Raw genomic sequence first — 26,945 nt, 5'->3', positions numbered from 1 at the left:
ACATACACTAACTATATTTGAAATATTTAGCAATAATTCGTTTCTGTTGTTCTTTAGAACATTGCAAAAAACATTTTTATCAATTAAATTCACTTTGTAATGTCCAAAAACGACAAAGGTTTAATTTAGCAAGTAGGACATCTTTAATGACGTCATTCAATCCTCCGCCTTTTTGCAAAGATCGCTACCAATCAACACACTGACTGCAACAGAGGAAGTGACGAAAGGATGCTTCCACCAGTGCGAGCTAAAGAGAAGGAAAACGTCTGCCCACTCGGCGCAGTTATTTTTTTCAGTGGGTGGTAAGCCCGCGAAGATTTTTACTGTTTTGCCTTCAGGTTTGATGTTGTAGCTGTCAGTTATATAGAAAGGAAAGGTGAGTTTGATATGTTAAATTTACTTTATATGTCATGTGTCACCATGCATGGTTCTAATTCGTGCGTCTCTTTGTCCTAGCTAATGCTAAAAGACATGCAAAGCGAACATCGCATTGTGATGAGGCACTGAGGCTGCAGGACGCCGTACTTATTAGCCGTACGATTGCGCTGTTTCAGGAAACGCGTTTTTTTTATAACATTGTTTCCTTTTTCGAGTATTTACGTAAACGTAAATGCGTAATACGATATGCAAATGTAGAATTATTTTTAAATCCTGAGAACTTCGCCTTATCTTCCCGTTTGAAACTATGCTAGCTATTGCTTGCTGCTGTAGTTGGAACATACAGTGTAGCTACAGAAGCGCATTCTGGCAGGGACTATTTTTCCTCACCACCCCTCGGATGTAGCTAGCATTACGTTTTGGCTTTAATTGCTCAGTAGTTACCACATGAAAATGTGTAATGGCGCATTTCCAATAACATTATGCCATTATAAACGATACTTTTATGGCTTTAAAGAGACTAGCTTGTTAACCGAGTGACTGAGTTATGAATTGATATTCTGAACCCAGTGTGTCAGTTGTCAGTGTAATTTAAGCCTAGCTAGCTAGCTTGCTAGGTAGCTAGTTATTGAGCATGAAAACAGTTGCTGTTATCTGGTAGGTTATTTATGAATAAATGATCAAAGATTGCCTTTACATTTAGCATTGGTTTGAGTATAGATTTTGTTGTGAAGTAAATAAAATTGTTAGTATTCTCATTTCACTTTCTAATTTAATTTAATACATAATATTATCATAAAAAATAAATTTAAAGAAATTGCATGTTTTATAAATGAGATTTGCACCAAATATTGTATCCTGCAACATGTCCTCCCCAGCTCAAATTATGCCTCTGCTATATTATTTAATTATTATCAATATATTTATGTTTTCTGAGTAATATAACATTAGCTAAGCACGGTAGAGTGAACTAAATGTGCCATACTTTTGTTGGTTCATGATTACAATTAATGTATTCTGACACAAGTTGAATATTTCCTGTATGATTGAATGGCAAACAAAATACATAGGTTAGGTTCAGCCATCAATCTTTGATGTTGTGTTTTGCATCTGCTGACGTTGGGGCTCTTTTTTAAAAGGAAAACAGCAGACTAAAACATGTACATTGTTAGTAAATGTGTTGTAGTTATACGAAATACATTCCAGGGTTGTTTACCTGATATTTGTAATATATTTTAACTTTATCGCTATTTCCAATTTTTCAGTTGCTATTCTGTCAGGCTTCTTTCGGATCAGCTCCAGTGTGTTATTTTCCTATGTTCCCCAGAACTTCTTTTGCCACCCCTTTTGTGATAAAGGGCATGGCATTAACAGCCAGCTACATTGAGATTAACGGTAGCTACAGTAGCTAGTAGTACTTAGTTAAAAGACTAAAAGCAAAGTTGGAGATCGTGGCCATGCCCAAATTTTCCATGAAGTCACACTGTTGCATTCTGGATTATTGAGGCTGCTAGCATGGCAGAAATTGGTATGTTCTATTCATAAATGATTGCTGTCTTTCATTAGGAGTAATGCAGGAAGTTCATTAGAGCGCATTCAATACAAAATGCCTGACTTGTTGTCCCTAATGTGCTGTAATGCTGAAAACTTTTAATGTTATCCTTGGTAATGGGAGGGTGGGTTTTTGTCAATTTTTTGTCAGTCCAAGAGTTGGAATAATCTTGGAAGGCACTGTAGTTACCTTGCTGACTATGCTATTCTGTCTGCTTGTAGCTGATATTAGCTTTAGAAATGCGATCTTATTCTTGCAGTTACAATGGAGAGAGAGTTTTTACTTTGACTATTGACACCACTTATTTGTGTGATTCCAATGTCTAAATCCATTTCCAACCCATTTATATCCTTGAGTTTCAACATCAGTTGTCCATTGCTTTTGGGATTGAATTTCAAGTAGCCTAATTGCCGTCAATTTGCTCTCTCCTTCTGCCAGACGAATCTGGTTTTGGCGTTTGCCAGGAGAATTTTAGCTGTCTGATTCCATATTGCTGACTGTAAAATTTGGTGGAGGAGGAATAAAGGTCTGGGGATGTTTTTTATGGTGCGGGCTAAGCCCCTTAGCTCCAATGAAAGGAAATGTTAATGCTACAGCATGCAATGCTATTCTAGAGAATGGTGTGCTTGCAACTGTGGCAACAGTTTGGGGGATGGCTTTTCCTGTTTCAGTATGACAATGCCCACATGCACATAGCAAGGTCTATAAAGAAATGGTTTGCCAGGTTTGGTATGGAAGAACTTGTCTGGCCTGCACAGAGCCCTGACCCCAACCCCATCGAACATGGTATGAATTGGAACTCCAACTACGAGCCAGGACTTATCGCCCAACCTCACTAATGATCTTGTGGCTGAACGCAAGAGAATCGCTGCAGCCAGGTTCCAAAATCTTGTAGGAAGCCTTCCCAGAAGAGTGGATGATGTTATAGCAGCAAAGGGGAGGACCAAGTTCATATTAATGCCCATGGTTTTGGAATTAGATTTCCAACAAGCACATATGGGTGTGATGTTCGGGTGTTCACATACCTTTGGCTATGTAATGTGTCTACATCAGTGATTCTCAAAACAATCGGTCCTGGGGACCCCCTGTGTATGCTGGTATTTTGTTAAACCACAATCGCAATCTTCAAATTTTGACCAGCTTTTAATATTTTCTCAACTATGTGCTTTTCAGTGGGATTATTTGCACTCTTTAGCCACATTATGACAGAAATGGCTATGCATGCCATAAAGAATAAAATTTCCATGTTCACATTGTGCTTCTTGCGCTATGTTGCATACAGTTGCATAGGAAGTTAATTATTTTAACTGATCAAATGAAAGACTGAGGTGAATTTGTAGGCTCCTAATTGGTAGAAGTGTGGACACCTGACCACTAAAACTAACCGTCTGGAAGATGATGAAGTCAAAGACCAGGCAAATGATAACGTGCCAAACCTGCACTGTGTTAATAGGTTTATGAAGAAAATATGCACTTTTTCAACAACCTAATTAGGAAACCACTGATTAACCTTAGTTTTTCATTTGATTTAAAAAAAAAAAAACTGTTGCCTATTTTTATGTAGCCTAATTGTTTGCAGTATAGCGCAATATGAGTGCTCTATTGAACATTTATTCTTCATGGCATGCATAGCTATATCTGGTGTAATGTGGCTGAAGAAAAATACCCAATTAAGAAGAATTAATAGCTTGCTAAAAGATTGCAACTGTGGTTGGGGAAAAAAAATCAGCATACACAGGGTTTGAGAACCGCTGATCTACATAGCTACTTATTCAAATTTAACTGTATTTGATTTAACTGGATCTTGCTAGATATTTCTAGCCAATAATCTAGATGTTTGTAATGCTAGATGAAAAATGTATTAATGTGCTATATGTTTGTCTATGTATTGTACAAGACATTTCTATAAATTAGGTACAGTTTTATAAAATTATTTTTAAACAGGCTATATTTGATCAAAGTAGCATCAATACGGATTTAGTCACCAAAGCCTTATTATCCCAGCCAGCAAGATGGCAGATGCAGACTTATTCATGGAGTGTGAGGAAGAGGAGTTGGAACCATGGCAGCAAATGAATGATGATGTGGAGGATGAAGAAGTTGGCGTTATAGAGAATAAGACCAATGCAGGTAAGTACCGGGCCAAGTTTCCCCTGCTATTGAATATAAAGCGGTTTTAACTTTAAGGAGGGATGGAGGGGGTCATGAGTAATTCATTACCTGTGGGTAGTTTCATCTGCGCTGGTGTTTGCGCTTGATCTAGAGGTAAAACAATGTCCAAAAGAGATGTACATTTTGAGGCACCTTGTATTTTTGTAATTGACTCAAGTTGCCAGGTTCCTTTGGTAGTTTTCATTTAGTTTTACTTTAAGCAATACGAAAGTCTGAAAATGGGATATTCATCTATGGGGGTATGGGGGTTTCAAAAATGCATACATACATGTAAGTGATCCACAATTAAATGTAACTGATCCACAAATATATGGAGTTGGTTCACATTTGTGCATCGCCCTGTCGCATGCATTTGTGGATTTTTGGAGACAATCCTCACGGCACGATTTGTGAAAAATTCAGAATGTTTTCTTTCTTTTTTTTTCCCCACTGAGCCTGGTCCAGCCAATCAGATTTTGAGACATCCTTTCACAAACAGCCACATTACTTTGACTAATCGCAGCACATATACACTTTAGGATTGTGTTGTGTGTTGGAAAGATTTCTGTAATGGCCACCTCTTTGATCAATGAATAAAACCTTCAAACCTTGAACCAAAAAGGCTTCATTCATTGATCGAAGAGATGGCCATAATAGAAATCTTCCCAACTGAGCAGTTGTCGTGGTGCTGCACAACACAATCCTAAGGTGTATATCTGCTGCGATTGGTCAGAGTAATGTGGACAAAAAAAAACCTATTCACAGATTTTTATTTTCGAATTGTGCCATGCGGATTGTCTCAACTCCACAAATAAATGCAAGCAACTGGCAGTACCTGGACACTACTTGGTCTGGGGCTGTTTTTCATGGTTTGGGCTATGCACTTTAGTTCCAGTGATGGGAAATCTTAATGCATTGACATTTTAGATGATTCTGTGCCTCCAACTTTGTGGCAACAGTTTGGGGAAGGCCCTTTCCTATTCCAGCATAACAGTGCCCTCGGGTACACAACAAGGCCCATATAGAAATGGTTTTGTTGACATTGGTGTGGAAAAACATGACTGGCATGCACAGAGCCCTGACCTCAACCCCATCCAACCCCTTTGGGATCAGTTGGAAAGCCAACTGCGAGCCAGGCCTAATCGCCTAATCAGTGCCCGACCTCACCAATGCTCTTCTGGCTGAATGGAAGCAGATCCCTACAGCAATGCTCCAACATCTAGTATAAAGCCTTTCCAGAAGAGTGGCGGTTCTTATAGCAGCAAAGGGTGGACCAACTCCATATTAATGCCCATAATTTTGCATGAGTTGTTCGATGGCCAAAAGTACGTGGACACCTGACATGTTGTGTATTTCAGCATCTTGCTTCTTAAGTACTATTTATCCCCCCCATATTGCTCAAACCATTGTTTTGTATTTGTAGCCCCTCTCAGTGTGATGAGTCCCAGCGCCTCTTCTGTGGCCATAGTGCCCCCTGTTGCCACTCCTTTGGCACTGCCCATTGTATCAACACCCTTGGTTGTCTCCAGTGCAACCGTCGCCAGTGATGGCAAGAAGTCCATGGTTTCCCTGTTCACCAATGCCACATGTGAGTATCTGCACAGTCACATGTACTGCAGATGTAAGCACGCCTAATAGCTTAAAACATTTTCCTAGACGTATATTTATTATATAACGCCTCAGGAAGAAATTAGCCATACCTTTATCTTTGAGAACAAGAAATTCGAAATGTCTCTTGGCAGTGGTTTATGAGATTTGATGATAAACGTGTATCATGGTGTCAGACCTTCGTGCCGGTCCCTGAGAGCTCACCCCTGTATATGTTGCGTGTCTATTTCCTCTTTCGCAGCGCCAGTTTCCTCTGTGCTGCCTCCCTCGGTGGCACCTCAAGGCATCTCACACTCCATGCCCTCGCTGGTGCCCCCAGGGCTGCCCAAGCCCGGCCCTGGCCAGCAGCTGATCCTGACACAAAGCCCTGGGGGCCTCAGCACTGTGGCTATGTCACAGGTGCTACAGCCTATGCAGATGATGCCCACTGCTGCACCCGGCCCCGGTGCTGCCAACAACCAGCCCATATTCTTCACCACACAGGTATGGCCATTTCAGCAAGCCCATGTGATTTCTCAGCAGGCCTCTGGGATGACCTGCAAGGCTACAATGGGATTAGTCAAGCCACCAAACAGAAATGGCAAAATATTGGTTAAATGTATGGAAGGACAAGAAGCTAGATGAAAATATGCCAAAATGGCTCAGACAAAAGTAGTAAATCATAGCAGTGATGATAAACATAGATATTCATGCATATAAAGATGCCTTTTTGGGCTAGTGATTGAGTGGAAATGGTGATGGGAAGTGGGAGATAACAGTGCTGCTTTTCCATCATGAGGGAGCAGTCGCTTTCAGCTGTCCTGATACAAGAATGGAGCTCAAGATTCTCCTCTCTTTCGCAGTTCCATTTCATAACTCGCACGACAAAGTCTAAACCTGATGGATACAACAAAAAAAGAAAAGGATTTAACCGCAAGGATCCCAACAGTGCTTACTGGTTTCTAGGACTGTTGTTTACAGTACATCTCTTTCCCATGTTGCAGGGGTTCCCGGTACGAAACGTGAGGCCTGTTCAGAACCCAGTCAACCCACTAGGGATCGTGCTGAATGTGCAGCAGGGGCAGACGGTGCGGCCCATCACCCTAGTGTCAGGTAATTCATCTGCTTTCAGTTGGTCTGCACCTCTTCACCTGGGGTGTGGGTGTTCCCTTTAAATTAGGTTGCCGTATATCCGATTTTAAAGTATTCTCAACACAAATTACAGGATGCTACTGTTACGGTCATGACTCGTTACTTTCCGGATGGAGTTCCCGGGACAACGTACCCGGTTGTCCCTCCCATACGGCGGCGCTGCTGGCAGGTGTACTCTCACATTCTTGCTGTTCAGAATTTAAGTTTCCGGTGGAGCGCCCTGTGACCGTCAGTTTGTGTTGCAGCCCCGGGCGCTCAGTTCTTCAAGCCGGCGGTGGGGGTGCCCCAGGTGATGCCCCAGGTGGTGCCCCAGCCCATGCGCCCTGCCAACCAGGTGGCGGCGCGCCCGCCGACCAGCTCCTACACGACGGTACAGATCCCGGCCACCCTCACCATCCGCAGCACCGCCCCGCTGACCCAGCCCCTCACCACCATGGCGGCCACCGCAGGCACTCAGCCCCTCCAGTCGCCTGGGCCCCCCCCCAACCCGCCCACCAAGCTCGGTAAGACCGGCCAAAAGGGATGCATTTCTTAAGTTCTTTCGGATAACCGATGCTGTAGGTTGTCTGAGTGGCTTTTACCCTTTGAGGGTGTTTTTCACTTCATGACCAAGCCTTTCATGCCTGACACTGATCTACCCATAAGCCCTCCTCACAGAAGGTAATGGAGGCCTTTCTGTTCAGCCTGACTGTGACCGTGCCTTGTCCTTACCTTGAGTTAGGAGTGAAATGTGGCATAGCTTTTTGGCTCAATACAGTTAATTAATTAGGCAGTTCCTGAATGGAATAATGTATTGTACATGCCAAAAAAAAGAAAAGCATTTCTAAGACAGAAAAACTGTTTAAAAAATGGCCTGTTATTGAACTTTTGCAGGAGTGGTTGTGGCTGAGGAATATATTAGGGTTAAGGATTTCACAGTGTATCAGGTCTGTATTTACAATCCTAAATTTGAAAATGAGAGGATATGAATTGAATTCATTGTTTAACTGAATTGCTTAACTGTATCTTTCCAATTCTGCAACTACACTCCACTTGGATTTAAGGAATGTCTCTCTTTCATAACTTCTCAGGCAAGCTCCTACTAACAGATCTACAGAATCTTCTAATGAATCTTCATCGGAGTATAGCAGGGCGACAAATGCCAGCTTCAGCTCCTAATATTTTTTTCTCCCCATAACTTTTTTTAGGTAATGCTAATCTCTAGCCAAGCGAGCAGAATGGCTACACACCATGATGTACTCCCCTCCTTTCACACCCCCCCCCCATTCCTCCTCACCTTTTTCCCGTTTCAGAGCCCAGAGGAAGGGAAGTCCTCAGTGTAATAACATGGCAGTTTGGCTTCGGGTGCTGATGTGGGGCTGGGGTGGGGGGGTTCCCTGAGGGAAACGGCCGCGTGGGGGGGGGCTGAGGGAACGGCGGCGTGGAGCGGGCAAGGTGCGTGCTGTGTCTGACGTTTGGAATGCGGTAGGGTCCCTGGGCGTGGAGACGGGAAGGAGCCGGCGCTTCCTGATGCAGGGGGACACGGTGCTGGAGGTACAGGAGCCGGGGGACGATGAAGGTAAAGGGGCCGCGCTCCCGCGGCCACTTCTCAGGCGCTGGCCCGCCTCATCCTCTGCCTGACTGCAAGGAAGGCTCGGCTCCAGAGCCTCAGCAGCGGCGCACGCTAACAGCGCTGCTGCCACTGGCAAGGGCTGGAGAGAGCAGAGGTGAAAGGATACAGGCCCCATCCATGAGAAATGGTGCTTGTTTACAAAACATAGTGGGAAGTCTGGGAGGGGAGTTAAAAAGAAAAACAAATAATAATCATTGCAAACCAAAAATTCAGGTTTGCAGGCATTCACTTTGAATTGAGGGATAAGTCACCACTTGCAAATTTGTTGATTTCATTTTTTTTTGGGTCACCCAAAACATCTCACCCTACCCTCCCCATTCTTAACCTTGATTGAATCTTTTTTTAGAAGCTGGGTGGTGGCCAAAAACAACATTTCCCAGGAATCCCTCCTTTGCCCCAGGCCAAGCGAGTTCTGTGAGCAGGCAGAAATGAGCTGTGACTGCTGAGTCTCTCCCTGAGTGGGAGTGAAGGTGTGTTTATAGGGCCCGTGTCAACCCGACCGTGTGTTTGTTTTTCGTTCCCAGTGAACGTGTGTAACCTGGTGACTGTTAAGCATGGAGACAACAATCCGGACGTGCAGAAGCTGATGAACATGGTCAACACGGTCGGCCCACCCGCAGTGGCGCAGCCGCAGGCCCTGCAGGTTGTTATGGCCAACAACAACGGTCCCACAAACGGACTGAACTCTGCCCCCGCCTCAGTGCCTCCCTCCTCGCCCCTCGACAGCATTAAAGGTCGGGGATCAAACTGATCTTTCTCAGCGCCTACTAACAAACGCTGTATCCATTTATTACTATGGCTGGAAAAGCAGTGTAGCACCTACCTGTAATAACCTTAGTCAAGTGCTTCTAATGTTAGACTCATAAGAAAACTGGTTAATCCGTGAGTGTTTATTGAATATCAGTACTTAACAATAAATACTAATGCTATAGTGTAGAGAAACTTCTTGTTAATGCATGCTGAATGTATATACCTTAGATATGTGTACAACATCAAACAACAAGAAGTGTAGTGTTTTATCATGAGTATGCACATTATGATTTAGCACTGATTTAGTGCTTTTAGTTTATTTTTCTTTAATGTCCTTTCAAGGGTTCTTGGTGATACTGGGTGCATGCACACTCAAATTGAACCCTGTTGACAGCTTTGTAGAAATTGTTTGGGGCTCTGTGTGTGTTTGAGTGCTTGTTGGTGCTTTATAGCACCATAAATGACCACAGAACAAAAATATCACCCCTGATGTGCATCCATGCAGCTTTTCTCTGCAGTTCCAGAGCTTCTAATCGACTTGAAAAAAGGGATGCACCTCTTATAGCTATTTCTTAGATGGTTGTTTATATTATATTATGTTATAATGTAGCTAACATTTTCTGTTAAGGTTTGAATGAATAGACTATGTATTGTAGTCATGTATTTATGAAATGCAGTAACACAGCCAAGTGCTTTTATTTTATAGCCTGCTGGAGTCTAGTTTGTAATCCACTCCCAATGCTGGAGGGAGCAGAGTTGGGTGCTACAGTGCTGGTGATTCCAGTGTTTAGAATTTATTAGTGTTTGTGCTGCTTCAGTAAGCTGGTTACCTTGTCAGCAGTAAGCTGCATGTCAGACTCCTGTCTGTTGTTTAAGATAAGTGTTCGGTCCATTTGAACAGTACAGTCCTGGTGTCGGTGTGATTCTGATCTTGTGTGCCCCTGTGTTTTTAGTGGGTCCTGCCACATCCGTACCTTCCACCCATGCCTGCCCACGCTGTGGAGCCCAGTTCAGAATGTTGGAGGCTCTTCGGGGACATATGTGTGTAAGTGTGTGTATGGGGATTGCAGGCCTGTGGGAAACTTCAGTGTGCTCTGTTATCTTATTACCCAGCAAGTGGAAGATGCATATAATTCTTGATACTCAACTTAATAAGCTTATCTTGGCTGGACACTGGGCCTGCGTGTGCTTTTGACTTGGGCTTAATGTGAAATGCAGTAGCATTTTAGTTCAGACCTTATTTCCCATTTTGGCTGTGCAGCATGACAAACCAATGCAAATTCGAAAAAGGACGATAACGGTTAAAGCAAAAGTTGGGGGGAAAAATGCTTTCAAGGTGTTTTTCATAGTGCACTGTAATTGATCCACGTTTCCATTTTTTCTGCCAGTGATGAGTAATGATGACTGCAATAAACGGTCTCTGTTTCCCCACACAGTTCTGCTGTCCAGAGCTGAGTCTGAAGTCATCGGAAGGCCCAAAGCCCGTGACCACCAACAGTGCCCCCGTCCCGCGGCCCGCCGTGACCCCGCCCACGCCACCCAAGCCGCTGCCGACGCTGACCTCCACGGGCCCGTCTCCTCAGCTGGCGGACCGAATCCCCAGCGCTGCCCTGGACTCCCAGGGCAAGCTGATCATGCTGGTGGACGACTTCTACTACGGCACGTGTGAAGGCGTCCGCGGCCGGGGCTCCACGGAAGTGCGCGAGCACGGGCTCTTCAAATGCCTCAGCTGCGCCAAGAGGCTCAAGAACAACATCAGGTCAGAGGCACAGCAGCACCTCACAGTTCTGGCAGGGGAAAGTGTCACCTGGCACAGAACAGTTCTTCGCATTTGGATGATATTGGTAGAAAAGTCTGATCCTTTTCTGTTAACTTGGGAATATTTTATAGCTTAACTCAAGAACATCACCTCATGTGTTCAGAGGTTAATTATAGAGGAATTGACACTCAGGGAGTGAAGGCACTCTCCGTTTTATGAATGTATTCACTGAATACGGTTGATTGTTTTAAACTCATTCTAGAGTGCAATCTATTTTTAATTCAAATGTAAATAGTGTGGACAAAGTTTGTTACATTTTTTTTCCCACGGTGCGCAGGAACTGGCGCCGTGGGCTATGCGTGGCAAATTGTGGTCACTCACTCACGGACAACCTTTGCGGGGGGTTTGGTGGGACGCATGCGCAGGTGGTGCTTCGTTTGGTAGGACGCATGCGCAGGTGGTACGGCACGACATTTTTAAGCACAGCTTTATCGCCTAACGTTACTTTAGCCAACCCTAACATGTTCGCGTTTCACCTACTTTAGCTAACCTAGTTAGTGCGTACGGTTCGCCTATTTTAGTTAACCTAGTTAGCGCGTACGGATGCTATCCTGCATGCATGAGTAGGAACTAAGGACACACAGCTTCAACCACCGATACAGATGTATGGACACACGGAGGACAACAAATAACGTTACAGAGGTGAGGACGTGCCATAGCTAGCTATATAGTACGGAGGGCAAAACAGAGCTTTAGAATGTCGCCAGCAGTGTATGCGCGTGAACTCGACAACACATTTCTCATAGAAAAGGTAGTTTGTAGCCTTTTTTTTAGTTCATTACAGTGGTGGTACAAGTGACAAGAAGTGGTACTGTGCTGTTAGCTTTTATTGATCACCGTACAAAGTTCATGTAAAGTAGCTAGCACAATCTGACAGCACTAACCCATAAAAATGTACTGTGAATGGTACTTGCTCGATCGAACGGTAAATGTGAAAAACATTCGATTACAGTCAGCTGCACTGAAATTTTCTGTCACACTCTCAATAAACGGCAAAACTCCCAGTAGAAGATTGAATTAAATCTTTTAACGTTATATATATTCTGAAGCGTTATCGATTCTGCTTGGCCACAGTGAGTGAAACTAGGCGATCTGAGCGTATAGTTTCTATGTAAATTACATCAAAATTCAGCCTTGTTGTTTGCTACCGAAACTTCACAGCACAGTCATTGCCGTTATCATGATTGTAGCATGAAGTGTCTATTTTCAACCGACTGCCATATATAAGCGTGTAAAATCAACCAAAAAATATAGTTCACCAAGTTGCGCTAAGGGTCTGGACGGTTTCATGCTTGTTTCAATGACTCCAACAATACCATGGCTGTTTCTAGTATGGCAGAGGAATCAACAAAATTCCTTTGAAACGTGCAGGTTTTTAAGACATGGTTTCAGTGACCATGCTTTCATTGATTCCATGTTTCCACATTGACTCAATTGTACTGTAGTGCAATTGATTTAATGTGGAGAAATTGGCTTGTTAAAACAGGAAAAGTGCATTACTCAGTTATTTCTATTGTGATGGGGGTGGAGGGTCCAAATTTGTCATGAAGCAGTCTGTTTTTTCTTATTTACTCTGGAGCACAATGGGCCAAATCTTTGTTGCTTATCACCTATAGGCTGTTGTTGAAGGTCACTTAATGCTCTGGGGATTAAAACACTGGCACCAACCTTGAGTATGGAAATGCAATTTTTCCTGCTTGCTGCAGGTGGCAGCACGAGGAAAGCGCCACATTCATGTTTTATAGTGAAACTATTATTATCCTTGACCATTTTGGACTCTGCTACACATTTACAGTTTTCACCTGAGTAAATGTAACCAATGGACTTTGGCAGAGGCGGAACAAGCCCAATGGATGAAACAAAATACAAAAGCGTAACTTGTGCTTAAATTCGTCACTCATAAGTTAGACGGAAGTCTTTTGCAGTTTGAATTTAGATCTGAGTTTGGGGGGGTTGGGGGGGACGCGGTGTAATGCATTCCATAATTTATCTTGAATTCTGGCCCTTCTGTATGCCCCATACACAGGCTGATGAATCACATGAAGCACCACGTGGAGCTGGATCAGCAGAATGGGGAGGTGGACACCCACACCAACTGCCAGCACTGCTACCGCCAGTTTCCAACACCGTTCCAGCTGCAGTGCCATCTGGAGAGCGTGCACAGCCACTACGAGTCGACCAGTACGCCACTCCACCCTCTCTCCCCTGTAGTAGGGTTCTCAGTGTGCCTGCTTTGGCCCATGCATTGTTTTCACTCTGACACCTGACCTGTAATTCACCTTCTGCAACCAAACTGCTGATTCCATCCTCATTCACAGCGCCAAAAGTGCACAGATGCTTATTCTTGAGTTTGCTCTAGCTTATTCTAGCTGCTCTGCATACTCATTTTTCATATGAATTGTAAATGTCACAAGAACAGCTCATTCCATGAAGGGGCCATGGTTCAATTACCAAGCAAGCTAATTCAATGTTAGCCTCAACCTTCTTCTGGTTGTGTTCATTGTGATTGATATCTCTGATCTTTAATGTACATTTTTATTAATGAAGAGAGCACTTAAACTGTTATCTTCACACAAGTATGGATGATCAATATGCAAGATGAGGGGTGTTGAGTTGTGTTATTTTTGTGTGCAGCCAAGTGCAAGATCTGTGAGTGGGCGTTTGAGAGTGAGCCAGTGTTCCTGCAGCACATGAAGAACACCCACAAACCAGGAGAGATGCCATACGTCTGCCAGGTAAATGCCCGCCTGCTTCATTTCATAATAAATAGCAATTTGGGTTGGACCAAATTTTAAGTCAGCCTGAACATTTTTCATACGTTTGTGTGGTGTGGAGGGGGGGGGGGGGGGTTTAATTTTAATTACTTACAAACGGTTTCTATTTTTGGCTGGACCGCAACAGCGGGGCCAGCCCTACAAACGCGAATGTCTGTGACTGAGTGAGTGATGAAGTTACACCATTGGTCGGCCGGATGAAGTGTGTTAGGTCCGGCCATATACTAGGTTTTGACTTGATCTTGTTTGTCTGAGTGACACATTCTTTCTCAATGTTCGCCCTACACTAAAGGTGTGTGAGTACAGGTCCTCCTTTTACGCGGATGTGTACAACCACTTCCGCGCCTGGCATGAGGACACCAGGAATCTGCTCTGCCATTACTGCCTCAAAGTCTTCAAAAACAGCAATGCCTACCAGCAGCACTACATCCGCCACCAGGTACGCGTGGGCCTCCTGTGACTGTGATGTCACCTGGGCCTGGCTGCTGCTCGCGCATGTCTGGAGCACTATAAGGCTTTACCACGTAGAGCAGCGTGTGACTCTGCCACTCGCATGTCATAGTGTCCTTTTTCCATTTGTGAAGTTAATGTTGGAAATGATTTGGTTGTTATATGGAGGGAAGTTGAGAGAGAGAAAGATATTCTTACATTTTACACTGTTTAGTTTGTTTAGTCTGTGTACGCAAACAGTGTTATCCTTTTGAAACTAATTAGTACATTTTCCTTTGTTCAGAGTCCAGGTCAAACAGTGAACAGTCACAAACTAGATTAAAAAGGGTGTTTTGCAATATACTTTCAGATTTTGGGCATACATGCTCCCTGGCTTGTTATGCTCTGGTTGTGGAAAACACAATAAAATTCTTATTCATATGCATGGAATATTTTCAACTGGAAAATCTTTGAGAGCATTTAAAGCTGCACAGTGTATATGTTGTCTCAGCCCATCATAAGGCTGAGACCTACGGTTTAATCTTTTTCTGACCAAGGTCCTCCAGATTCTTCCTTGATTGCCTTTTCAACTACAAAACACAGGTCCGATAAGGTACATACTCATTACATAACAGTTATACAAGTATATTGCACTTGTATCGTTATCTTGATGTTGTAGCTTGTTGTCACGCCTGCTTGTCTGACTTAACATTACTCTCTGACCTAGCCTATGCATACTGTGTGAACTGTACTTAATGTGTTCAAGGCTATGAATAACTGTTACATAATGAGTATGTACCTTATCGGACCTTTGTTTTGTAGTTGTTCCAATGACCTTCGGTGTGCACTTATTGTACGTCGCTTTGGATAAAAGCATTTGTCAAATAAATGTAATGTAATTTAAAACTTTATTTATTCTGAATTCTAAGAAATCTGTTAAGATGTCAAGGTCTTTGCTGGTGACATGAACAGTTCTTGGTTTAAGTTCTCATCCTCTGCTTTTGTACTTTGCGTACACAGAAGAAGACGGTGTACCACTGCAATAAGTGCCGTCTTCAGTTCCTCTTCACCAAGGACAAGATCGATCACAAGATGTACCACCACAAGACCTTCCGCAAACCCAAGCAGCTAGAGGGGCTTATGCCAGGGACCAAAGTGAGCCTCATAGATAAAACATGACTGACAAAACTTTTAATCTGTTTCTGATTTGAAGAATACAGATTTTGTAGTCGACAAATTTTGTTCTGCTGTCAGCTAAAAACAAGCTAAACTTATTTTTAAAGACCTAACCATTATAATGACACCTTAAAGTGATAGCTCACTTTCTGGGGTGTGTTGATATTATTTCAGTTTTAGTTTTGATGGCTTAGATTGGCTCCATCCGCTTTTGTGTGCACTGGAGGATATTTTGGATACCTACAGAAGCTTCTGACAGCCTGCTGGCCTTACAGCGGCTTGCACGGAGGAATTGGGCTTTGCGGTTTATAAATCTAAAATCGCATCTGAAGTTGCTCCAGTGTGTTTCTCACTAATGCCCCAGGTGGCATCTTTACCTGCCTTTGACTATATCAGAACATTAAAAGATTTGATGATAAGTCATCAACAAATCGGGTAATTTGGCCCATCTAGCATCTTCAAATAATGACATCCCATGTGTCTACACTAGTTCTGTGGCCCTCACAATTTCCTTTCATCTGCATGTGAACACATTAGTTGATGATGTGTTACTTTTGTGAACTCATCTGTTTTATTCCCCCCCCCCCCCCCCCCCCCCGAGTGCTTTGTATAAATTTGAGTCTGTGCCTAACAGGTAACCATCCGGGCATATGCAGCGCAGAACAAGGCTACCAGGCTGCCCCCTGTGGCCCCGCCTGTGGTCTCCCCTGGAGTTCTGCCTGCTCCCACTGGAAGAGACACCCCCTCTCCACATGTGGGCAGAGTTGTCCCCAAGTCTGTGCAGACCCCCAGCCACGCTCAGAACAAACTACAAATCACTACCAAGAAGAGATCTGTCAGTAAAATGCTGGAGCTGCTGACCAAGTTCCAGGAACAACGGTGAGTTCACACCCATGCTCCAAAAAAAATTCACTTGCTCTCTGTCAAAGTGTTTGCTTTACATGAAAAAATTGTTCTTTGTAATCATCGTAGCAGATAAGAATAAGGTTTACTTACAGATTATGATTTGCAATGTCGTTTCAAGCACAAACATGGCACCACATTTAAATGGTGGAAAGTGAGAAAAGTATTCTTGAGTTCTCAATGTTATTCCTGGAGAGTTGGTCTCACTCTCGTTGCTCTATTGGTTAGGGAAGTATTGGTTTTGTGAAATGAAGGTTGTGACTTGGGACTGTGTTTGATCCACTTGTCTTGTGATCTTTCCTCAGGGCAACACTAGGAAAACAGTTGTGTCTGGAGTGCAACTTTGAAGTCCCCGACTTCCCCAACCATTACCCCACCTACGTTCATTGCTCCCTGTGCCACTACGGCACCTGCTGCTCCCGCGCCTACGCCAACCACATGATCATGTGCGTGACAAAATACTTGAGAGGGAAGGGGGCAATTATGTTGTATGGCACTTGCTGGTTGGTAATGGTGCAGTGCTGCCAATATGAATCTGAATGGGGGATTTATAAACCAGAAGGTTTATGACTGTTGAATGTCAGTTTGCCACAATCGCGTTATCTGCCTTTGTTTCTGTCCAGATTTGTTTTCTTTGCTTTCTAATTGCTGTCATGCTTCTGTTGCAGTAATCATGTACCTCGCAGCAGCCACAGATACCTGACCATGTACAAGAAACTAACACCGAGGTAAATGGGCACATTTTCTTCTGCCTCATCTGTTGTCTTGATCCATTAGTATGTATTCTTCTCTATGAGCAGTATTCTAACAGTTCCCCCTTTAATGCCCTTTCAGTGGGGTGAAGTTGGCCTGCGCGTCCTGCAAGTTCGTCAGTGGGATGGGAGATGAAATGGCCAAGCACCTTGTCCAGAACCCCAGCCATAGCTACAGTCTTTGCACCCGGATAGGTGGGTGTCATGAAGTCTTCGCATCATCGCTGTGGGAGGGGAGCTGCCTTGGTCTGTGCATGTGTGTGACATTTAACGGGAAGAAAACCTACGTCAGCATTTCACACTCATATCGGTTTTAAAAGCAGAGGGTGGAGCAGTATTATTTTGTTTTGTGTCCGGATGTGTGTCTGGTGTAGTGTAGTGATTATGAAAAGTTAATAGATAAGGCTAAATCTATTATGGTGCAGGAGGTAACTGACACTGTTTATGGGCCTCTCTTGGAACTCTCCACCAGTCTATTTCACTGAATCACTGTACTGCGCACAGCTATGCACCTTACTTCACTGTAGGTAAACCCCATTTACAGGTTCTGGCCACTTGGCCTAAACAGTATGCAAGAAGATGGCTTTTCCATTTTACCCTACCCCCATTTCCCCCTTGGTAACACTCCACAGGAATAATGGAGAAGTTCTCATGAAAGCACTGGAACAAGGGAATCAAAGCTGACATTCTAAGCAAATGGAGACTTGCAAAAGTGGAGTTAAATAATGTGGACAGCTGGACAAATGCCACTGAGGAACTGCAGACCACCACAGTTTTCTAAACACTTTTTTTCTCCATAACCTTATGAGCCCGAGCAAACTTGATTTGTTTCCTGCTATGAGGCTGCTTTGCATTTTCTTTTTCTCAGCATGGTTTATGGAGTAAGAGCAAAGTAAAGTGTAAAAGAATAAGCCCAGAGGAGCAGAAGACTAACTGTTGTTCCTGTGACCCCCCCCCTCCCCTCCCCACAGAACAGCTGGAGTCAGATTTTGAAAACTCCGATGTTGAGGAGGAGGAACCGGGAGGGGAAGGAGGGAGTGAAGTTGAAGTTTTGGGGAAGCCACACTGTGGGGCCATGAACTGCTCTGAGAAACAACTGAAGAGCCTCACTGTGCCAGATTTTACAGACGTGTCTGGACCATACCACTCCCTGAGTAAGACAAGTGATGCCATCGACTACTTCCACTTGCTCTTCCCAACCTCACTCCTGGAAGTAATCGCTGAGGAGACCAATGCCTATGCCATGTCTCGCCAAGTTTTGGGTCAGGGCGACCCAGGATGGAGGCCTGTCACGGTTGCAGAGATCCAAGGTTTCATGGGCCTCAGTGTCCTGATGGGTCTGCAGAACCTCCCGGAGCCTGAAATGTACTGGTCCTGGCAGCACTGTGAGAGCTGCCTCACCTTCCTCAAGACAATGCCAGCTAAACGCTTCCACCAGATCTGTGTACACATTCGGGCCTGCAGGGAGAATGCGGATTGGTCAGACAACCCCTCTGATAGACTGCGTATGATTCAGCCCTTGCTCGAGGTGTTGGAGGACACTATATGGGAGACCTATCTTCCCAACAAGTGTCTGACCATCGACCAAGCTCTCCTGACCAACTTGGAGGTTGAGTGCAGTGAGGAGAAGCAAAGCAAAGGTCAGATGCGGGTGTGGCTGCTGTGTGACTCCAAATCAGGGTATTGCCACCGCATGCTAATTGAGACCCAACAGGATGAGCAGAAGGATGGGGATCCAGGCTCCAGGGTGGTACTATCCCTTTTGAATGGTCTTCAGGGCAAGAACCACCAAATCTTTCTGGCCAGCTCCCTAATATCTTTCCCCCTCATGCAGAAGCTGCTGGACCAGGATATCTATAGCTGTAGCTCCTTCCCTCCACACTCTCCTATGGTTCCCAAGGAGTTCTGGGAGCAAGGCCAGCTGAGCCATTCTGGGGACTTCTTTCAGCAGGTGTTTGGCCCTGTACTGGTCACACGATGGCAGGATAGCAAGGAAATGTGCTGCGTGTCGACTAATTCTGAGCCAGGGCTAACCGACACTGTGTGGAGGAAGTCTCAGAGCAAAGCTGGTGAGCTTTGCCCCATCCAGCGACCCAAGGCCTTCCGGCTGCTCCAAGAAAATATGCGGGGTGTGGACATCTGCAACCAGCTGCAGGCCAGCAACCCTCTGGGTGGGCTGATTCGGGACACGTGGTGGCGCTGCCTTTTCTGGTATTTGCTCAACTTGTGCATAGCGAACTCGTTCATCTTGCTTCGTGAGAGCCGCAAAGACAGCCCTCCCCTGTGGGTTCAGGGCGGTCGCTTCTCCCAGGCCAAGTTTCGCAAGCGCCTAGGCCACCAGCTAGCCAAATGCACTCAGAGAGGAGTTCGCAGGCAATTGGCAGAAGAGCAGGGAGTTGCACCCAAAGGAGGGAAAGGAGGAGAAGTGAGGCACAGGCTGGATAAAATCACAGCCAAGACCAAGCGATGCAAGAACTGCAGCGTGAAGAATCTGCGACACGAGAGCGTGTTCGGCTGCATTGCGTGCAGGGTCAACCTATGCAAGGGCAGCCGCTGCTTCTGGGAGTACCATGGCCTCTCGCCCCACAACAGAGGTCAACAGTGGCTCCCTGGCCCCAGCAGCCCATGTGGAGGAACTTTGCCACTGTCCTCCGCACTTAACACATATGTTATATATGCACATAACATGCAGCAAATACACACTGTGTGCATACTGGAGGCAAAGTGTAGTAATGGCTATTTAATGCTGTTTGTAAATGACCTTCAAAATATCTTGAATAAGGCAGACTAGGTCTGTCTTATGGCAGGTGCTGTTGAATTCACAAGTTGGGGGTCTTAAGTACTGTAAGGCGTGTGTGTCATAATGCGCTCGTTTTCCAGTATTAATGGAAATGCATTATAGAATATTCAATGGCTGTGATTAATATGATGGGGTTACATAAATGTTGAAAAGCGTAAGATAAATGTTGAATGTAAAAAGTTTGTTAGCAGACCTGCCTCTACATGACTGGTTAAAAAGGTAGCAAGTGGCCATATGAGTAACTGGTGAGTCTAACTCAAACTTAAAAAACAATTTGTTGTTGTATTTGTATTATTGCTAATATTTCTTTTCATTTTGCTTTTTTTCAGTTCCCCCAAGAATTGGATTCACTATGAAGAGGTATTTAATAAAATGTTCTGTATATTTTTGCTCACTATGTGAAATAATGCATGAAGAATGGTTCTATGATAAACTCCCTTACAAAGCACGCTGATCTAATGACTTGAAGTGCGGCATGTTCTGTGAGTGATCTGCATTGAGCCTTAGTCGTACACCTAGTTGTGTTGTCCTATTTTAATTCATAAAAAAATAGTATGTCAGTCTATGTGTAAAGCCTGGTGCTAGTAATACTTGTTTTTCAGAAAGGCAAATCTCAGTTAGTTAAATGTTGTAGTGTTTTATGTTTACAACTGTACATTGTATTGGGTCTTATGCATTGAAATTCCAACTATTAATAATGAATAATTAATTAATCTCCAGAAGATCGAAATTAAAGGGCAGATCATACAGAAGACCCCAAGATGCCCTTCCTTTACTTTTACTGTCCTCACTTAGATGACCGCATTGTTGGAAATAAAGTGAGGCATAGCTGTGAGGGAAAGGGAATGCAAAAAAACATCACAGGACTGCATTTGGAAGTAAATGGACACAAGTGACATTATTCCATCCATTCTAGAGAGTAAGGTTAGCACAGGAGCTGGTATTGAGCAGGAGTTAGTTTTCTCTTTACTGGGTTATAGGTATTTTATATGAGCTGTAGTGAGGAAATGTTTTTTAAAAAGCCTACTTTTTTCCTTTTATGCTTACTATTAAATTATGATTGAAGCACTTCATAGTACCGTTAACCACTTTCCTGTATGTTTAATAAGGCAGGTCCTGTCACCAATCAAAAACAGTCGCAGCCAGCCCTCTTATCCACTCCCTGTCCGTAAGCCCACCTTGGCTTCTTCATCAAAATGGGCACCTGAGGACCCTGTCGAAGTACTAGACCAGGAAATGGCTCCTGTTGAAGACATAGACACAGACACCGAAGAAGAACAAGATGAATGCCCTGGGGTCGAACAGGAAGTACAGGGAACAGATATCGAAAAAGAGACGACGTCTGCAGCAGATAACAAACTTGTGGCTGATGGTCTAGGGGGAGTGAAGGAGCGGGAGGAAACGCTGTCTGTGCGCCAGCTGAGGATCGTGCTGTTTGCGCTGTGCTGTGGCATCGCCCAGGCTGCTGAGCACTTCAGCACACAGACTCAACTGATCCACACCTGGCTGCAGGAGAAGGAGCGACAGCTGGACCGGGATCGACGCGGCGGTGGCGGGGAAGCCGTGGACCGCCTAGTGGAGTGGGTGCTCGCCCAGCGAGAGCAGCAGCTGCCGGTCAATGAGAAGAACCTCTTCCAGAAGGCCTCGGAAATCCACAGCCACGCCAACCAGGGCAGCTCCTTCCGCATCTCCTATGAGTGGGCAGTGGGATTCATGCTGCAGCACGACCTGGGCCTGCAGACAACGGGCACAGTGAGCCGGCGCCTGCCTCGGAACACAGAGGAGAGCGCTCGGTCTTTCACAGAGTTTGTCCACAAGCAGATCCAGGCTCACAACTTCTCCCTCTCTGTCATCGGTGCCTTGGACGAGCTCTCCATCTTCGTGGACCTGGATCTGCTGGCCGACCCTGCTACGGTGGGCAAAGAGCCTGCGTTCCAGCTGGTGGGCACTGGAGAGTCTCTAATCGACATCTTTTTAGCCACGCTGGCTGACGGCACCCTTCTCCCAACCATGGTCTTCTTCAAGGGCCAGCACCCAGGGAGGCTGCGAGCCGGAGTCCCCAGCTCCATCCTGCTGGAGGCGAAGGTGGAGGGCTTCACTGAGGAGGAGGAGATGGATCTGTGGACATCACAGGTGTGGCAGAAGCATATGAAAGCCCAAGGTGGGGGCAAGGGCATGCTAATAATGGACTCCTTCCGCAGCCACATGACAGACGACTCTCTGGCCACCCTCAGTGCTGCCAGCACCCTGCCAACGATTGTCCCAGCTGGCTGCACCTGCCGCCTGCAGCCACTGGAGATGTGCTTGCGGCCCGTGCTGCAGAGATTCCTGCTGACACGCTGGACCAAACTGGCAGCACAGGGTGGGGCAGCAGGGGCCAGTCCCAAAGAACTAGTTCAGCTGCTGGTGGCATGGCTGGTGGAGGCTTTGGCACTTCTATCTGAACAGCCAGAGCTGTTGCAGCGCTCTTTCCATGTGGCCAGTGTGCTGTTAGGAACAGAAAGCCACAGTACCCAAGCAGAGGCCCAGAAGGAGCTAGTGAACAGGCTCTCTGAGATCTTGCTCGGACCTGATGTAGCAGAACTAGTACCACCAGCAGAGGAGAGTATGGTTACAACAAAAGAAGATTCAGAGAAACAGGTCAACTCAGTTGATGAGAAAAGGACACTTGAAGAAAAGGTGGAGGCAAAGGAGAAGAAGAAGGAAAACAATACAGAGGTAAAGGAGGCTGAGAAGCAGATAAATGTCCAAGAAGTGGAGACAATGAACGTCCTGGATACATCACAACAGGGTACGGCCATTTTTCCTCCTGAAACTCTGCTCTCCCTTTCTAAACCTCAACCTCTGCTCCAAATTTTTGATAAAGACAGCGATGCCGAGTCCTTTCATGGCTTTGATGACACTGAGATTGATACAGAGCTAAATCCATAGTTGTCTGCCGGCACAAACTCAACAACAACCTGCCGGGGTACCTTGCTGAGACTAATAGAAAGGGTAACTACAGTATTTGTTTGCATTTCGGTGGTCCTAATTTTTTCTTCTGTCGCCAGGGATGGTATGACGCAGCCTTCTTGGAGCAGCCTCTCATCGCTTTTCGTGTTTTGCCTCCCGCCCCATCCCCCCAAGTGGCTGGGCCCTGTGGATCAGAGCTTCTCATTACAAACAGAGTACCCTCTTTCAAGTCATGGAGGCCAGGACTGCCGCTTGCAAGGTTTTTGTTGGGAGTTCTTTGGTGGCCAGATTTTTGGTGGTTTTTGACTGAGAACATTGTGTGGAATCCAGGGGCATGCGCCTACAGTGAGCTTGTGTATGAGGACAATGTTATGAAGAGGCATTGAAGATTTAGTGCAGGTTCTTTGAGATTCTGCTGTGTACATTCATAAAATAATAAATGCATGATATGTTTCTTACAATGCCTTTTTGGTAGCTGGTATACTGAACCCTTTGTAAACAGTATTGACCACTGTTCAGTGGTCACATTATACTGATATTGGTGCTGTTTTATTTGGTGATTGTGTCACACTGTTAACCTTTGGCCCCTGTGATCTGTACGGTGTCAGTGATCCTACATTTGCCTGAGCCTTGTCTCGCAACCTACATTTTATGAATTTCTATTGTAGTACATTATTACAATAATTGGGAGCTTGATGAACCAAGAAATTGATTGGCATAATCAGTTCTTATTGAATGAAGTCACATGTTGCACATTTATTTTTCAGACAGTCAAGTTGCTGCAACTGCCATCATTCTGGGCTGAGAACTTAAGACATACTGATGACATGGCAGCTCATGAAATGTTGTTAACTTCTGTATCCAACTTAAGAAACAAAGAACATAACTAATCTTAAACTGGAAAAAATAAAATATTTACCTGCCAGTCCATGTCAATGAAAGATAACATTAGGTTCATTAGTTAGAGTTATTAGGTTATTAGGTAGATTCCTTTTTTCTCAGTATCGCTAAAAAATGAATAAACCCTAGAAATAAAGAACTATCAGTCATCCTTGAATGAAGAATGTTTGGGGGTCCTGATCATTATATTTTGTGATGACTGCAAGTGTTCTGAGGTGTCCTCCATCAACCCATATGTGATGAATTTCCTGTAACAGCCCTACAGCCTATGGCCTAAAGCAGAGAAAACAGGTGGGGTGTGTAACTCTTGCTTTTACAAGTAATGCCTGTACACCAGACTGAGACTAAGGTTGTAGTATTTTAATTTGATCCTAACTTGTGGAATTTGAAGGAAGATGGATTACCGTCCGGTAATAATCAAAACCCTTTATTGATGAGTAGTCGCACTACATATACCATAAATGTAGATATCCTGTTTGTAGTATTTCTACTTCTATGATGAATGCAATCTAGGTAGTCACACGGGAGCTGTTAATCATTTATTATTCACTGCTGTGCTGGATTGGTTTGTTATACTGGACTAATTAACAACTGAGGTGTAGGGTCATACACCTTGGCCTTTTGGGACCAGTGTTATTTAGACCTGCTTCTTAAAAATAAAAATAAAAAACAGTTCTTCAATCATTTAGAGAGCATCTAAATTTAATTACTTGTGATCTAAGCTGGAGATGATGAGCTTCAGTCCAAAAGAAAAAGGTTTTTGTCAAAAATTGTGGAAAAGAAAGCTTTTCATTTATCCTGGGGTTTTGCTAATTTATAAAAACACTGGCATAATTTTGAATTTTATTCTCATTGATTGTCTGAAATATGGTTAGTATATTAAAATATTGTAGTGATAGACTGAAGAGTTGTAAACTGACACTGCACTGAAAGTTGCCAACTCTGAAATCCAATACAGTGCCCTTTAAAATGATTCAAACTCTTGATCAAGATGAGCCAAAAAGGCAGTATAAATCACAGAAAATTCATTTTAAATAAAATTGCTCCTAGAAAGTACTTCTAACAAGTCCTAATTTTATTTCCCAGAAACATGGATGCTATTGACACTGCTGTTTTTTCAATTTCACTTTCCATTCACAAGGATAACACAACAACGTTTTCTTCTATAGTGTTTTTTGAGCTTGGTGTTTGGGATCTCTGACCATTCCTACTACTAACAAAATATTTCGAAATCTGTACGTAGGAATGGTCTCATCTGTAGACTGAGATGGCCATTGCAAAATAGTAACTTTGTGGTCAGTTAATCATTTTTTTTGTTGATTTTTAGGTAAACTTGTGATCATTGTCTTGCCAAAAGATCCATTTACAGCCACGTTGGAGTTCTCTGGGAAGGATACCAAGTTTATGGCCAAAATATCTTGGTATTTGTGGGAGTTTCATGGTTCCATTGACCTTAACAAGAGTCCCAGGATCAATAGGTGTAAAACAATCACATCAAAGATCCACCACTATATTTAACCATAGGTATAGGTATCTTTTTAAAGTGAGCATGCTCCTTCAGATGCCAAACCTACCCCTGGTGTGCATGGTCAGAATGCAGAATTTGGCTCAGTTTTGGTTTCATCTGGCCTGGGCACCTAGTTCCAATCAAAGTTCAGCAATTGTATTGATATATCACAAGATCATATTCCTGTCATTTTTGCAGTATACAGTGTAGGCCATTGGACATGTACATTCTTACTTGTATTTAGCCTTCTTTACTCATTTTTATCAAGGGTTCGAATTATCATGGAAGGCACTTGTGCTGTTCACTTACTGAACCACCCCCTGACAGAAACCGAACTAAAACTTATTTTCAGTATCTTGACTGCATGTTTATTGTAGAGCAGTCTCTTTAGATCAAGGTGAATTGTCTATTTAAACCTTCGTAGTTTACGAAAGTTCTATTGGACAAATCTTTCAGCATTATAAACGGTGAAGTTTTATTCAGAGGAAGGCTTTGTATGCATACAGTGGTGCGCATTTCATGGTTTTATGCTGCTTTAAGGACTTCTTATCCCTGATGTGCCAAAAATTAACTGCCATTTTAAAGAATGTTTCATTAATTTTGGGGGCTGTTGCCACAAATGTACTGCACTGGTGATGCACTGTTCTGAAAAATGGAGGATGGGAGTTGGGGAACATTTGAACATTTTTGTAAGTGAGATATAACTCTTCACCGAACAAAATAAATACCATCAGTCTCCCATGTAGTTTAACTTGACCACAATCCCCCCCCCCCTTTGTTATCCATTGACCCATTCTTAATGGTTTGGATGTACAGCAATTTTTTTCTTCAGTTTGAAGGCTGTTTTCTACCTTGTGTGTCTCTTCAGCTTGTTCTCAAAAAAATTTTTTAAAGTGAAGTGTCTGCCTGAATGTTTTCTGAAATAAAGAAGTGAGAAAAATGTTTGCAATTTTTACTAATTCATCAAAATTGGAGAGTTCAAACACTGAAATTAATTTACTTAAAATATTCAAAATTGCATAATTATATTCTTGAATTTGGAATTGTTTCCTCCTCTCTTACTTGCAGAACTCTTATAGCTCAAATATATGGGAGATACCCCCATATAGTAAGTTTTAGGGGCCGAGTGTCTTGATATTTGCTGGATTTCTTGATTCTGCTGACTTGACTTGGATCCCCAGGACCCATTGATGTTAAAACAACTCCATAACATCAAGATCCAACAGCATATTTCACTAGGTATGACCCCCTTTTCGACATGAGTGTCTGCAAGGCTGAAAAACTAAATTTTGGTCTCATCTGACCATAACACCCAATTCCAAATGTATATCAATGTTGTAAAGTAGTATTTTTGGGATCAAATGAAAGGCAGGTTAGGTCGCTGAACATGTTTAATTTCCTTCATAATTTTTTCTTCAACTTAACACAATGCACGTTTGCCATGTTATCATTTGCTTTGTCGTTGAATTCATTACTTTGATTCATTTTAGTGGCCACCCTTTCACAAGTTATGCGCCTATTTATTAATCTGTCTGTAATTTGATCAGTAAGTATTTAACCTTTTTTATGAAATTGTTTTCACTACAATACGAATATGGGAATTTTATTCTTGTTGGCATGCATAAGTATTTCTCACAATGTGGTTTAAGAGGATAAATGATTCCTCTGAACACACTGAAAAGCACCTAATTAATAAAAATTAACAGCTTGTTAAAATACTGGTATTTAAATTGTCGTTTGGAACAAAAGCC

At 43.7% G+C, this 26,945-nt stretch overlaps 1 protein-coding gene across 4 annotated transcripts; it reads left to right on the top strand.

Annotated features, from left to right (window-relative positions):
- Positions 1 to 222: 222 nt before the first annotated feature.
- pogzb (pogo transposable element derived with ZNF domain b) lies at positions 223 to 26,136 on the top strand. 4 transcript variants are annotated; one of them, XM_035411694.1, is made up of 22 exons: positions 223 to 376; positions 3,935 to 4,060; positions 5,505 to 5,669; positions 5,931 to 6,172; positions 6,673 to 6,781; positions 6,894 to 6,989; positions 7,066 to 7,323; positions 8,957 to 9,166; positions 10,136 to 10,227; positions 10,619 to 10,941; positions 13,028 to 13,182; positions 13,636 to 13,736; positions 14,068 to 14,214; positions 15,225 to 15,359; positions 16,015 to 16,259; positions 16,589 to 16,729; positions 16,952 to 17,011; positions 17,118 to 17,230; positions 18,007 to 19,629; positions 20,165 to 20,195; positions 20,945 to 22,626; positions 22,886 to 26,136. In XM_035411694.1, the coding sequence occupies exons 2-22, from the start codon at positions 3,943 to 3,945 to the stop codon at positions 22,894 to 22,896; spliced, it is 6,057 nt and encodes a 2,018-aa protein (XP_035267585.1). In that variant the 5' UTR covers positions 223 to 376; positions 3,935 to 3,942; the 3' UTR covers positions 22,897 to 26,136. The 4 variants fall into 4 exon arrangements, with proteins under 4 accessions (XP_035267585.1, XP_035267565.1, XP_035267576.1 ...); XM_035411674.1 differs by having other exon boundaries at positions 20,945 to 26,136; XM_035411685.1 differs by lacking the exon at positions 6,894 to 6,989 and having other exon boundaries at positions 20,945 to 26,136.
- The last annotated feature ends 809 nt before the right edge of the window (positions 26,137 to 26,945 follow it).

Source organism: Anguilla anguilla, chromosome 1, assembly GCF_013347855.1.
Source record: "Anguilla anguilla isolate fAngAng1 chromosome 1, fAngAng1.pri, whole genome shotgun sequence".
Taxonomy (NCBI): Eukaryota; Metazoa; Chordata; class Actinopteri; order Anguilliformes; family Anguillidae; genus Anguilla; species Anguilla anguilla.
The sequence above is the reverse complement of the archived record's forward strand: the minus strand, read 5'-3'. Positions and strand labels throughout refer to the sequence as shown.